General features: G+C 52.9%; 1 protein-coding gene across 1 annotated transcript in view; it reads left to right on the top strand.

The window, feature by feature from the left end:
- LOC128382752 (histone-lysine N-methyltransferase 2C-like) overlaps window positions 1–12,500 on the top strand; it is a 67,779-nt gene that overhangs the window by 27,372 nt on the left and 27,907 nt on the right. The window contains exons 23-30 of the mRNA XM_053342765.1: window positions 1,995–2,526; window positions 3,945–4,792; window positions 5,777–6,043; window positions 7,962–8,335; window positions 8,411–8,601; window positions 8,757–9,179; window positions 9,363–9,715; window positions 10,445–10,556. Of these exons, the coding sequence (XP_053198740.1) occupies window positions 1,995–2,526; window positions 3,945–4,792; window positions 5,777–6,043; window positions 7,962–8,335; window positions 8,411–8,601; window positions 8,757–9,179; window positions 9,363–9,715; window positions 10,445–10,556 (3,100 nt within the window). The remainder of the gene's footprint in view (window positions 1–1,994; window positions 2,527–3,944; window positions 4,793–5,776; window positions 6,044–7,961; window positions 8,336–8,410; window positions 8,602–8,756; window positions 9,180–9,362; window positions 9,716–10,444; window positions 10,557–12,500) is intronic.

Genomic DNA, 12,500 nt, shown 5'->3' with positions numbered 1-12,500 from the left:
AGTAAACAGCTGTTGCAGGTCACATGATCACAGTAAACAGCTGTTCCAGGTCACATGATCACAGTAAACAGCTGCTGCAGGTCACATGATCACAGTAAACAGCTGTTCCAGGTCACATGATCACAGTAAACAGCTGTTGCAGGTCACATGATCACAGTAAACAGCTGTTCCAGGTCACATGATCACAGTAAACAGCTGTTCTGTCACATGATCACAGTAAACAGCTGTTCTCTGTCACATGATCACAGTAAACAGCTGTTCTAGGTCACATGATCACAGTAAACAGCTGTTCCAGGTCACATGATCACAGTAAACAGCTGTTCTCTGTCACATGATCACAGTAAACAGCTGTTGCAGGTCACATGATCACAGTAAACAGCTGCTGCAGGTCACATGATCACAATAAACAGCTGTTCTAGGTCACATGATCACAGTAAACAGCTGCTGCAGGTCACATGATCACAGTAAACAGCTGTTGCAGGTCACATGATCACAGTAAACAGCTGTTCTCTGTCACATAATCACAGTAAACAGCTGTTCTCTGTCACATGATCACAGTAAACAGCTGTTCTCTGTCACATGATCACAGTAAACAGCTGTTCTCTGTCACATGATCACAGTAAACAGCTGTTCTCTGTCACATGATCACAGTAAACAGCTGTTGCAGGTCACATGATCACAGTAAACAGCTGTTGCAGGTCACATGATCACAGTAAACAGCTGTTGCAGGTCACATGATCACAGTAAACAGCTGTTCTAGGTCACATGATCACAGTAAACAGCTGCTGCAGGTCACATGATCACAGTAAACAGCTGTTCTAGGTCACATGATCACAGTAAACAGCTGCTGCAGGTCACATGATCACAGTAAACAGCTGTTCTAGGTCACATGATCACAGTAAACAGCTGTTCTAGGTCACATGATCACAGTAAACAGCTGTTCTAGGTCACATGATCACAGTAAACAGCTGTTCTAGGTCACATGATCACAGTAAACAGCTGTTCTAGGTCACATGATCACAGTAAGCAGCTGTTCCAGGTCACATGATCACAGTAAACAGCTGTTCTAGGTCACATGATCACAGTAAACAGCTGTTGTAGGTCACATGATCACACCTCAAACTAAACTATAAACTGATGAACGTCCAGCTGTTTGACCAGCAGAGGGCGCTGATCAGCTGATTAACCCCCCCCCCCCTCCAGGTCCAGACCCTGAACCGAGCTGCAGGCTGATCTAGACCCAAGCGGGTTTCAGACACATGGATGCAGGACGGGTCCCGGTCCTGGTCTCTGGGTACATGAGGAACATTTAAACCAGACTAAAATAAACCGGATCAGCTTTAATGATCCGGTCCTGGTTCCATCCTGGTTCCATCCTGGTTCCGTCCTGGTTCCATCCTGGTTCCGTCCTGGTTCCATCCTGGTTCCGTCCTGGTTCCGTCCTGGTGCCCAGAGTCCTCGTCCGGGTCTCCAGTCCGCCTCTGAACTCTGATTTTAATATGAAGGATTCTGACTCACTGTGAATGTTGGTCTGCTGCGTCCATCACGCCTCCTCCTCCCCGGCTCAAAAATGTCTTAAATGTGTTTGAATGTGTAACAGAAGGAGTTTAGCTGTTAAATGAGATCTGAGTGTAATTATATTAATCTGCAGGTTTCTAGATTTCACTCAAATAAAAATACCTTTAAATGAATAAGATAATAAGAGCAGGAGGAGGAGGAGGAGGAGGAGGAGGAGGAGGTGATGGACGGCAGCAGCTTCACAGTGAGCAGGTGTGATTAACCAGGTGAGAGACAGACAGGAAGTACCAGTGAGCAGGTGACCCCCCCACCCCCCCTCCCCATGTGTTTGTCCCTGTATGAGCAGAGAGGGAAAGCGAGCATTACTAGCTGCCATGTCATCATGTTTAACTCCACATGTAGCGACCAATCACACGCTGACGTGTCACTCTCTGTCTTCCTGCGCCGCTCTGCTACTTCCTGTCGTTGCTTCTCAGCAAATGCGTCAGAAGAGCAAACAGCAGGCCAAGATCGAGGCCACGCAGAAGCTGGAGCAGGTGAAGAACGAGCAGCTGCTGCAGCAGAGACAGCTGTCGACCAATCAGAGCCCCCACATGGTCACCCAGCAACCTGTCGCCGGGGGCAACGTCTCCCCAGCATCCAGACAGCACCTCCTCCAGACCTCGGGACTGGCTGACGATGTCTTCCTCAGACCGCAAGCACCTCCTCCCTCCGGCTTCTCCTCCCTCCCTCACTCCCCTCACGCCTCCTCCCCCCTGCACCAGCCCCCCTCCTCCCCTCAGATGTTCTCCCCCCCCTCGTCCCGCCCCTCCTCGCCCTGGGACCCCTACAGTAAGGTAGTTGGGACTCCTCGTCCCACCTCCTCCCAGGGCGGTGGTCCCTCTGCTCCCCAGCAGCAACGCTGCAACTCCCTCAGCGCCTCCCCAGCCCACGACTCACTGGGCTCCCCCGCCCCCTCCCCCGACTCCAAAACCTCCGACATGTCCAGGACCCTCGGACCCCAACCAGGTAACACAGCGAACTCCTGTCCTTGTTTCCTCCTCCTAGTGACCTCCTCTCCTTGTTTCCTCCTCTTAATGAACTCCTTTCCTTGTTTCCTCCTCCTAATGAACTCCTTTCCTTGTTTCCTCCTCTTAATGAACTCCTTTCCTTGTTTCCTCCTCTTAATAAACTCCTTTCCTTGTTTCCTCCTCCTAGTGACGTCTTCTCCTTGTCTCCTCCTCTTAGTGACCTCCTCTTCTTGTTTCCTCCTCTCCTTGTTTCCTCCTCCTAGTGACCTCCACTACTTGTCTCCTCTCCTTGTCTCCTCTCCTTGTCTCCTCTCCTTGTCTCCTCTCCCTGGTGACCTCCTCTCTTTGTGTCCTCTTCTTGTTTCCTCCTCTCCTTTTCTCCTCCTCCTAGTGACCTCCACTACTTGTCTCCTCTCCTTGTCTCCTCTCCCTGGTGACCTCCTCCTCTTTGTCTCCTCCTCTCCTTGTCTCCTCCTCTCCTTGTCTCCTCCCCCTGGTGACCTCCTCTCTTTGTGTCCTCTTCTTGTTTCCTCCTCTCCTTTTCTCCTCCTCCTAGTGACCTCCACTACTTGTCTCCTCCTCTCCTTGTCTCCTCTCCCTGGTGACCTCCTCCTCTTTGTCTCCTCCTCTCCTTGTCTCCTCCTCTCCTTGTCTCCTCCCCCTGGTGACCTCCTCTCTTTGTGTCCTCTTCTTGTTTCCTCCTCTCCTTTTCTCCTCCTCCTAGTGACCTCCACTACTTGTCTCCTCCTCTCCTTGTCTCCTCTCCCTGGTGACCTCCTCCTCTTTGTCTCCTCCTCTCCTTGTCTCCTCCTCTCCTTGTCTCCTCTCCCTGGTGACCTCCTCTCCTTGTCTCCTCCTCTCCTTGTCTCCTCCCCCTGGTGACCTCCTCTCCTTGTCTCCTCCCCCTGGTGACCTCCTCTCCTTGTCTCCTCCTCTCCTTGTCTCCTCCCCCTGGTGACCTCCTCTCCTTGTTTCCTCCTCTTAATAAACTCCTTTCCTTGTTTCCTCCTCCTAGTGACGTCTTCTCCTTGTCTCCTCCTCTTAGTGACCTCCTCTTCTTGTTTCTTCCTCTCCTTGTTTCCTCCTCCTAGTGACCTCCACTACTTGTCTCCTCTCCTTGTCTCCTCCCCCTGGTGACCTCCTCTCTTTGTGTCCTCTTCTTGTTTCCTCCTCTCCTTGTCTCCTCCCCCTGGTGACCTCCTCTCTTTGTGTCCTCTTCTTGTTTCCTCCTCTCCTTGTCTCCTCCCCCTGGTGACCTCCTCTCTTTGTGTCCTCTTCTTGTCTCCTCCTCTCCTTGTCTCCTCCCCCTGGTGACCTCCTCTCCTTGTCTCCTCCTCTCCTTGTCTCCTCCCCCTGGTGACCTCCTCTCCTTGTCTCCTCCCCCTGGTGACCTCCTCTCCTTGTCTCCTCCTCCAGGTATGCAGCAGAGTAGAGGAGGTGTGATGAGCCCCTCCGCCGGCTCGGCCCCTGACCACCAGGTGCGCCACGTGGTGCGAGCAGCAGAGAGCTATCAGAGGACTTACAGTCGGGCAGGTGAACTGGTCCAGGGGGGGGTCTTTAAAGCCCCCATGCCCCCCCAGCACCAGCCTCAGCAGGAGGTGTTCGGCAGCTCAGGAGGAGGAGTAAGGAGGGACCCATCCAGACCCACGGATCTTGGTTTTGCCCTCTCTCAGTCACAGGACCCGTCGTTTCCCTCCAGCCCCCTGTCAGGGCTGAGCTCCCCCCACCGCAGCCCCTACGCCCAAACCCCCGGCACCCCCAGACCCGACTACAGCCAGCAGATCACTGAGCCCTTCACCCAGCAGTCACCTTTGACCTCCAGACCCTCACCGGACCCTTACTCCAACCCTCAGACCCCCGGCACACCGCGCCCACATTCTGACCCCACGTACCTCCCCACGCCTCCCGCTCTGAGACTGGACCAGTACAACCAGCAGCCCCCCAACTGCCGCCCGTCCCCCTCCCACTCCACCTTCGACCCGTACGCCTCCAACCCGGGGACGCCGCGCCCCTCCGTTGCCGAGCGCTTCCCTCGGTCGCCGGGGAGCCAGCGGAGCGCCGAGCATTACAGCCAGCCGGCCGGGACAGCGCGGCCCTCGCCGGACCCCTACGCCCAGCAGCCCTCCACGCCGAGGCCCCAGAAGGCCCCCGACGCCTTCAGCCAGGCCCCAGCGGAGAGCTTCCCTCCCCAGCCTGCAAGGGCCGACTCCTCCCCTCTGGCTCCAGGGCTCACCGGAGAGACCTACACCCAGAGTCACCACCAGGTAACACAACACCTGTCTGTACTGCAGGTCACGTGTCTGTACTGCAGGTCACGTGTCTGTACTGCAGGTCACATGTCTGTACTGCAGGTCACATGTCTGTACTGCAGGTCACATGACTGTACTGCAGGTCACGTGTCTGTACTGCAGGTCGCGTGTCTGTACTGCAGGTCACATGTCTGTACTGCAGGTCACATGACTGTACTGCAGGTCACGTGTCTGTACTGCAGGTCACGTGTCTGTACTGCAGGTCACATGACTGTACTGCAGGTCACGTGTCTGTACTGCAGGTCACATGACTGTACTGCAGGTCACGTGTCTGTACTGCAGGTCACGTGTCTGTACTGCAGGTCACGTGTCTGTACTGCAGGTCACGTGTCTGTACTGCAGGTCACATGTCTGTACTGCAGGTCACATGACTGTACTGCAGGTCACGTGTCTGTACTGCAGGTCGCAGGTCTGTACTGCAGGTCACGTGTCTGTACTGCAGGTCACATGTCTGTACTGCAGGTCACGTGTCTGTACTGCAGGTCACATGTCTGTACTGCAGGTCACATGACTGTACTGCAGGTCACGTGTCTGTACTGCAGGTCACGTGTCTGTACTGCAGGTCACATGTCTGTACTGCAGGTCACATGACTGTACTGCAGGTCACGTGTCTGTACTGCAGGTCACATGTCTGTACTGCAGGTCACATTACTGTACTGCAGGTCACGTGTCTGTACTGCAGGTCACGTGTCTGTACTGCAGGTCGCAGGTCTGTACTGCAGGTCACATGACTGTACTGCAGGTCACATGTCTGTACTGCAGGTCGCGTGTCTGTACTGCAGGTCACAGGTCACATGTCTGTACTGCAGGTCACGTGTCTGTACTGCAGGTCACATGTCTGTACTGCAGGTCACAGGTCACATGTCTGTACTGCAGGTCGCGTGTCTGTACTGCAGGTCACATGTCTGTACTGCAGGTCACATGTCTTCTCTCTCTCAGTCTCCAGGAAGACAACAGGACTCATTTCCCAGAACCCCCAGCAGCCAGACCCCAAAGCATCCTGGGATGTCAGAGGAGAGCGGCTTCCCCGGTTTGACCAATCAGACGCCGGTTCACGACGCCTTCGAGCAGGGTCACATGACACCAGGCCCATCACAGACAGACAAGACGGTAGCCAATGAGATGGCAGCGCTGAGTGCCGCCTCCCTGGATGGATCAATGAGCATGCTTCCTCAGCTGGGCGACTCGGAGGAGAAGCTGAGACAGGTAGGACAGGGGTTCTCCAGGTGTTCTCCAGGTGCAGGACAGGGGTTCTCCAGGTGTTCTCCAGGTGTAGGACAGGTGTAGGACAGGTGTTCTCCAGGTGTAGGACAGGTGTTCTCCAGGTGTAGGACAGCTGTAGGACAGGTGTTCTCCAGGTGTAGGACAGGTGTTCTCCAGGTGCAGGACAGGTGTTCTCCAGGTGTTCTCCAGGTGTAGGACAGGTGTTCTCCAGGTGTTCTCCACGTATAGGACATGTGTTCTCCAGGTGTAGGACAGGTGTTCTCCAGGTGTAGGACAGGTGTAGGACAGGTGTTCTCCAGGTGTAGGACAGATGTTCTCCAGGTGTTCTACAGGTGTAGGACAGGTGTAGGACAGGTGTTCTCCAGGTGTAGGACAGGTGTTCTCCAGGTGTTCTCCAGGTGTTCTCCAGGTGTAGGACAGGTGTAGGACAGGTGTTCTCCAGGTGTAGGACAGGTGTAGGACAGGTGTTCTCCAGGTGTAGGACAGGTGTTCTCCAGGTGTAGGACAGCTGTAGGACAGGTGTTCTCCAGGTGTAGGACAGGTGTTCTCCAGGTGCAGGACAGGTGTTCTCCAGGTGTTCTCCAGGTGTAGGACAGGTGTTCTCCAGGTGTAGGACAGGTGTTCTCCAGGTGTTCTCCACGTATAGGACAGGTGTTCTCCAGGTGTAGGACAGGTGTAGGACAGGTGTTCTCCAGGTGTAGGACAGATGTTCTCCAGGTGTTCTCCAGGTGTAGGACAGGTGTAGGACAGGTGTTCTCCAGGTGTAGGACAGGTGTTCTCCAGGTGTAGGACAGCTGTAGGACAGGTGTTCTCCAGGTGTAGGACAGGTGTTCTCCAGGTGCAGGACAGGTGTTCTCCAGGTGTAGGACAGGTGTTCTCCAGGTGTAGGACAGGTGTTCTCCAGGTGTTCTCCACGTATAGGACATGTGTTCTCCAGGTGTAGGACAGGTGTTCTCCAGGTATAGGACAGGTGTTCTCCAGGTGTAGGACAGGTGTTCTCTAGGTGTAGGACAGGTGTTCTCCAGGTGTAGGACAGGTGTTCTCTAGGTGTAGGACAGGTGTTCTCCAGGTGTAGGACAGGTGTTATCCAGGTGCAGGACAGGTATAGGACAGGTGTTCTCTAGGTGTAGGACAGGTGTTCTCCAGCTGTAGGACAGGTGTTCTCCAGGTGCAGGACAGGTGTTCTCCAGGTGCAGGACAGGTGTTCTCCAGGTATAGGACAGGTGTTCTCCAGGTGTTCTCCACGTATAGGACAGGTGTTCTCCAGGTGTTCTCCACGTATAGGACAGGTGTTCTCCAGGTGTAGGACAGGGGTTCTCCAGGTATAGGACAGGTGTTCTCCAGGTGCAGGACAGGTGTTCTCTAAGTGCAGGACAGGTGTTCTCCAGGTGTAGGACAAGTGTTCCCCAGGTGCAAGACAGGTGTTCTCCAGGTGTAGGACAGGTGTTCTCCAGGTGTAGGACAGGTGTTCTCCAGGTGTAGGACAGGTGTAGGACAGGTGTTCTCCAGGTGTAGGACAGGTGTAGGACAGGTGTTCTCCAGGTGTAGGACAGGTGTTCTCCAGCTGTAGGACAGGTGTTCTCCAGGTGTAGGACAGGTGTTCTCCAGCTGTAGGACAGGTGTTCTCCAGCTGTAGGACAGGGGTTCTCCAGGTGCAGGACAGCTGTAGGACAGGTGTTCTCTAGGTGTAGGACAGGTGTTCTCTAGGTGTAGGACAGGTGTTCTCCAGGTGTAGGACAGGTGTTCTCCAGGTGCAGGACAGGTGTTCTCCAGGTGCAGGACAGGTGTTCTCCAGGTGTAGGACAGGTGTTCTCCTGGTATAGGACAGGTGTTCTCCAGGTGTAGGACAGGTGTTCTCCAGCTGTAGGACAGGTGTTCTAACGGTCTCTGTCCTGTGCAGCGTCAGAGGCTCCGGCAGCTCATCCTGAGGCAGCAGCAGCAGAAGAGCGCCCTGCGGCAGGAGAAAGGTCTGCAGGAACCACAAGCTGCTCCACCTGCTGCTCCACCTGCTGCTCCACCTGGCCCCGCCACACCACGTCCCTGGTCCCAGGACCCCAACGTCTCCACCCAGCTTCCAGCTGACTTGTTTGGGCGTCCCCCGCCCCCTTACCCCGGCACGGTGAGGCCTGCCGGGCCAGCTGGAGCTCCTGCTGGGGTCCCGCGGTTCCCTGGAGGTTTCCCAGGGGAGCAGCAGAGGGGCTTCCTCCCCAGCGAGGCTCCGTTCCCCAGGCAGAACCTCCCCAGGGAGCTGGCGGTCCGAGGACCCGCCCTGAGGTGAGAGGAGCCACAAACTCTGGCTGGTCTGATGGTGAGGTACCGCGTGTCTCACTCGTTTCTCCTCCTCTGCAGGTTCAGCGTTCCTCCCGGAGCTCCAGCCGGCCTCCAGGACTCCTTCCTGCACCCTCCCCAGGGATCAGTGCCTGGTGCTGGGCTCGGTGCGGTGGAGGGAGTTCCTGTCCAGATGAGGCGGCCAGTGCCCGGCGAGTTCACCGGCATCCGACTCCTCGCTGCTCCCAACACTCACCAACACGTGATGTCAGGTGAGAACGGTTCGGTCCGCTAGTTCAGAGAGCTGACGCCAGATGTTTTGTGTCTGCGGGCACACGACGGACAACAAGAAATATTTAAAAGGCTTAAAAACTGAAATATTTGAAGTGTAATAATCATAAATATGTCCCCCCCCCCCCCCCCCCAGCCGTCCCCCAGCCCTTCCTGCCCCGCTCCCTCCCCATCCAGCAGCACAGCATCATGGGACAGCCCTACATCGAGCTGCGACACCGCGTCCCGGAGAACCGTCTGAGGCTGCCCTTCTCGCTGGCGGCCGCCCAGGACGCCGAGGCCTCCCTGGTGCACCCCAGAGACCCCCAGCTGTCACCGGCCAGGCCGGGTCCCGGAGCCAGGATGGGCGAGGGGCCGCTGGGCCAGCAGCTGCTACTGACGGGCGGCGTGGAGCAGCTGAACCAGCAGGATCATCGGCACCTGAGCCAAGTAGCAGAGTCAACCCTGTCAGGGGCCGATGGGATCGAGGAGCACCTGGAGGACTCAGCCGTGAAGGACCTGGAGGACGTGGAGGTGAAAGATCTGGTCGACCTGAACCTGAACCTCGACCCGGAGGACGGTAAGAACACACGACACTGTTAGTTCCTGTTACCTGGGCCAGTCTAAACCTGGACCCCGCTGTCTGAGGGTCCGGCCCCCGCTGTCTGAGGGTCCGGACCCTGCCGTCTGAGGGTCCGGACCCTCCTGTCTGACGGTCCGGACCCTCCTGTCTGACGGTCTGGGTCTCTACTGTGTGTTGCAGGAAAAGAGGATCTGGATCTGGGAGCTAACGACCTCCACCTGGACGACTTCCTGCTGTCGGGGAAGTTCGACCTGATCGCCTACGCCGACCCGGAGCTGAACCTGGAGGACAAGAAGGACATGTTCAACGAAGAGCTGGACCTGGGGGAGTCGGTGGAGGAGGGGGGCGAGAGGCGGGACCGGGTGGGCGCCCCCCCCAGGAAGATGGATAATCACACCCACCTGGTTGGTCAGGTTAAACAGGAAGTGGAGGACGCCGTGAAGATAGAAGCCCAGCACCCTTCACCACAGCCGGGGCTCCTCCCCCCCAGGAGAGTCCCGGGACCGGCAGGGTCCAGCCTGCCCGGCTTCAAGGTCTGTCCCCCTTCTCCATTTTATGTTCCCAGAGTTTCTGTTTTGTAAGTCAGACAATCCTTCCTTCCTTCCTTCCTTCCTTCCTTCCTTCCTTCCTTCCTTCCTTCCTTCCTTCTTTCCTTCCTTCCTTCCTTCCTTCATTCCTTCTGTCATTCCTTCCCTTCCTTCCCTCCTCCCTTCATTCCTTCCTTCCTTCCTTCCTTCCCACCTCCCTTCATTCATTCCTTCCTTCCTTCCTTCCTTCCTTCCTTCCTTCCTTCCTTCCCTCCTCCCTTCATTCCTTCCTTCCTCCCAAAGTTTTTATGGTTACACCACTTAGACATTTTTGCCATAATCCTCTAATATATTCTCCTTCCTTCCTTCCTTCTTTCCTTCTTTCCTTCCTTCCTTCATTCCTTCTGTCATTCCTTCCCTTCCTCCCTTCCTTCCTTCCTTCCTTCCTTCCTCCCTCCTTTCCTTCCCTCCTTCCTTCCTCCCTCCCTCCTTTCCTTCCCTCCTTCCTTCCTCTCTTCCTCCCTCCTTCCTTCCTCCCTCCTTTCCTTCCCTCCTTCCTTCCTCCCTCCTTCCTTTCCTATGTGTATTTACCCTTAAGACCAGAGTGGCATTTTAAATCATGTCATTTTGAGTTATGATGTCATCATGTAACCATACTGATGATGTCATCATGTAACCATACTGATGATGTCATCACCCTAATCAATAACTGATTGATACCTTTGGTCCCTGCAGGAGAAGCTGGAGGACTCTGGTTCAGCTGCAGGGGTCGCGCCTGCTCTCCAAGCCCAGGATCAGGCTCTGTCCTCGGGCACGGCTCCGGGCGTTCACCCCCCTCTGACTGGAGGTAAAGGTTCACTTTCAGGACACTATTGATTAGGACAGTATTGATTAGGACGCTATTGATTAGGACAGTATTGATTAGGACGCTATTGATTAGGACACTATTGATCAGGACACTATTGATCAGGACACTATTGATCAGGACAGTATTGATCAGGACAGTATTGATTAGGACAGTATTGATCAGGACAGTATTGATCAGGACACTATTGATCGGGACACTATTGATCAGGACAGTATTGATCAGGACAGTATTGATTAGGACACTATTGATTAGGACACTATTGATCAGGACAGTATTGATCAGGACACTATTGATCAGGACACTATTGATCAGGACAGTATTGATCAGGACAGTATTGATTAGGACAGTATTGATTAGGACAGTATTGATCAGGACAGTATTGATCAGGACAGTATTGATTAGGACAGTATTGATTAGGACAGTATTGATCAGGACAGTATTGATTAGGACACTATTGATCAGGACACTATTGATCGGGACACTATTGATCAGGACAGTATTGATCAGGACAGTATTGATTAGGACACTATTGATCAGGACACTATTGATCAGGACAGTATTGATTAGGACACTATTGATTAGGACACTATTGATTAGGACAGTATTGATTAGGACAGTATTGATCAGGACACTATTGATTAGGACAGTATTGATCAGGACAGTATTGATCAGGACAGTATTGATCGGGACAGTATTGATTAGGACAGTATTGATTAGGACAGTATTGATCAGGACACTATTGATTAGGACACTATTGATTAGGACACTATTGATTAGGACAGTATTGATTAGGACAGTATTGATTAGGACAGTATTGATCAGGACACTATTGATTAGGACAGTATTGATTAGGACAGTATTGATTAGGACACTATTGATCAGGACAGTATTGATCAGGACACTATTGATTAGGACACTATTGATTAGGACACTATTGATTAGGACACTATTGATCAGGACACTATTGATTAGGACACTATTGATTAGGACACTATTGATCAGGACACTATTGATTAGGACACTATTGATCGGGACACTATTGATCGGGACACTATTGATCGGGACACTATTGATTAGGACAGTATTGATCAGGACAGTATTGATCAGGACACTATTGATTAGGACACTATTGATTAGGACAGTATTGATCAGGACAGTATTGATCAGGACAGTATTGATCAGGACACTATTGATCAGGACAGTATTGATCAGGACAGTATTGATTAGGACAGTATTGATCAGGACAGTATTGATTAGGACAGTATTGATCAGGACAGTATTGATTAGGACAGTATTGATCAGGAAAGTATTGATCAGGACACTATTGATCAGGAAAGTATTGATCAGGACACTATTGATCAGGACAGTATTGATCAGGACAGTATTGATCAGGACAGTATTGATTAGGACAGTATTGATCAGGACAGTATTGATCAGGACAGTATTGATTAGGACAGTATTGATCAGGACAGTATTGATCAGGACAGTATTGATCAGGACAGTATTGATCAGGACAGTATTGATCGGGACACTATTGATTAGGACAGTATTGATCAGGACAGTATTGATCAGGACACTATTGATCAGGACACTATTGATTAGGACAGTATTGATTAGGACAGTATTGATCAGGACACTATTGATCAGGACACTATTGATTAGGACAGTATTGATCAGGACAGTATTGATCAGGACACTATTGATTAGGACAGTATTGATCAGGACAGTATTGATTAGGACAGTATTGATTAGGACAGTATTGATCAGGACACTATTGATCAGGACAGTATTGATCAGGACACTATTGATCGGGACAGTATTGATCAGGACAGTATTGATCAGGACACTATTGATCAGGACAGTATTGATTAGGACAGTATTGATCAGGACAGTATTGATTAGGACAGTATTGATCAGGACAGT

Source organism: Scomber japonicus, chromosome 21 (assembly GCF_027409825.1).
Source record: "Scomber japonicus isolate fScoJap1 chromosome 21, fScoJap1.pri, whole genome shotgun sequence".
In the NCBI taxonomy this organism is placed as follows: Eukaryota; Metazoa; Chordata; class Actinopteri; order Scombriformes; family Scombridae; genus Scomber; species Scomber japonicus.
The sequence above is the reverse complement of the archived record's forward strand: the minus strand, read 5'-3'. Positions and strand labels throughout refer to the sequence as shown.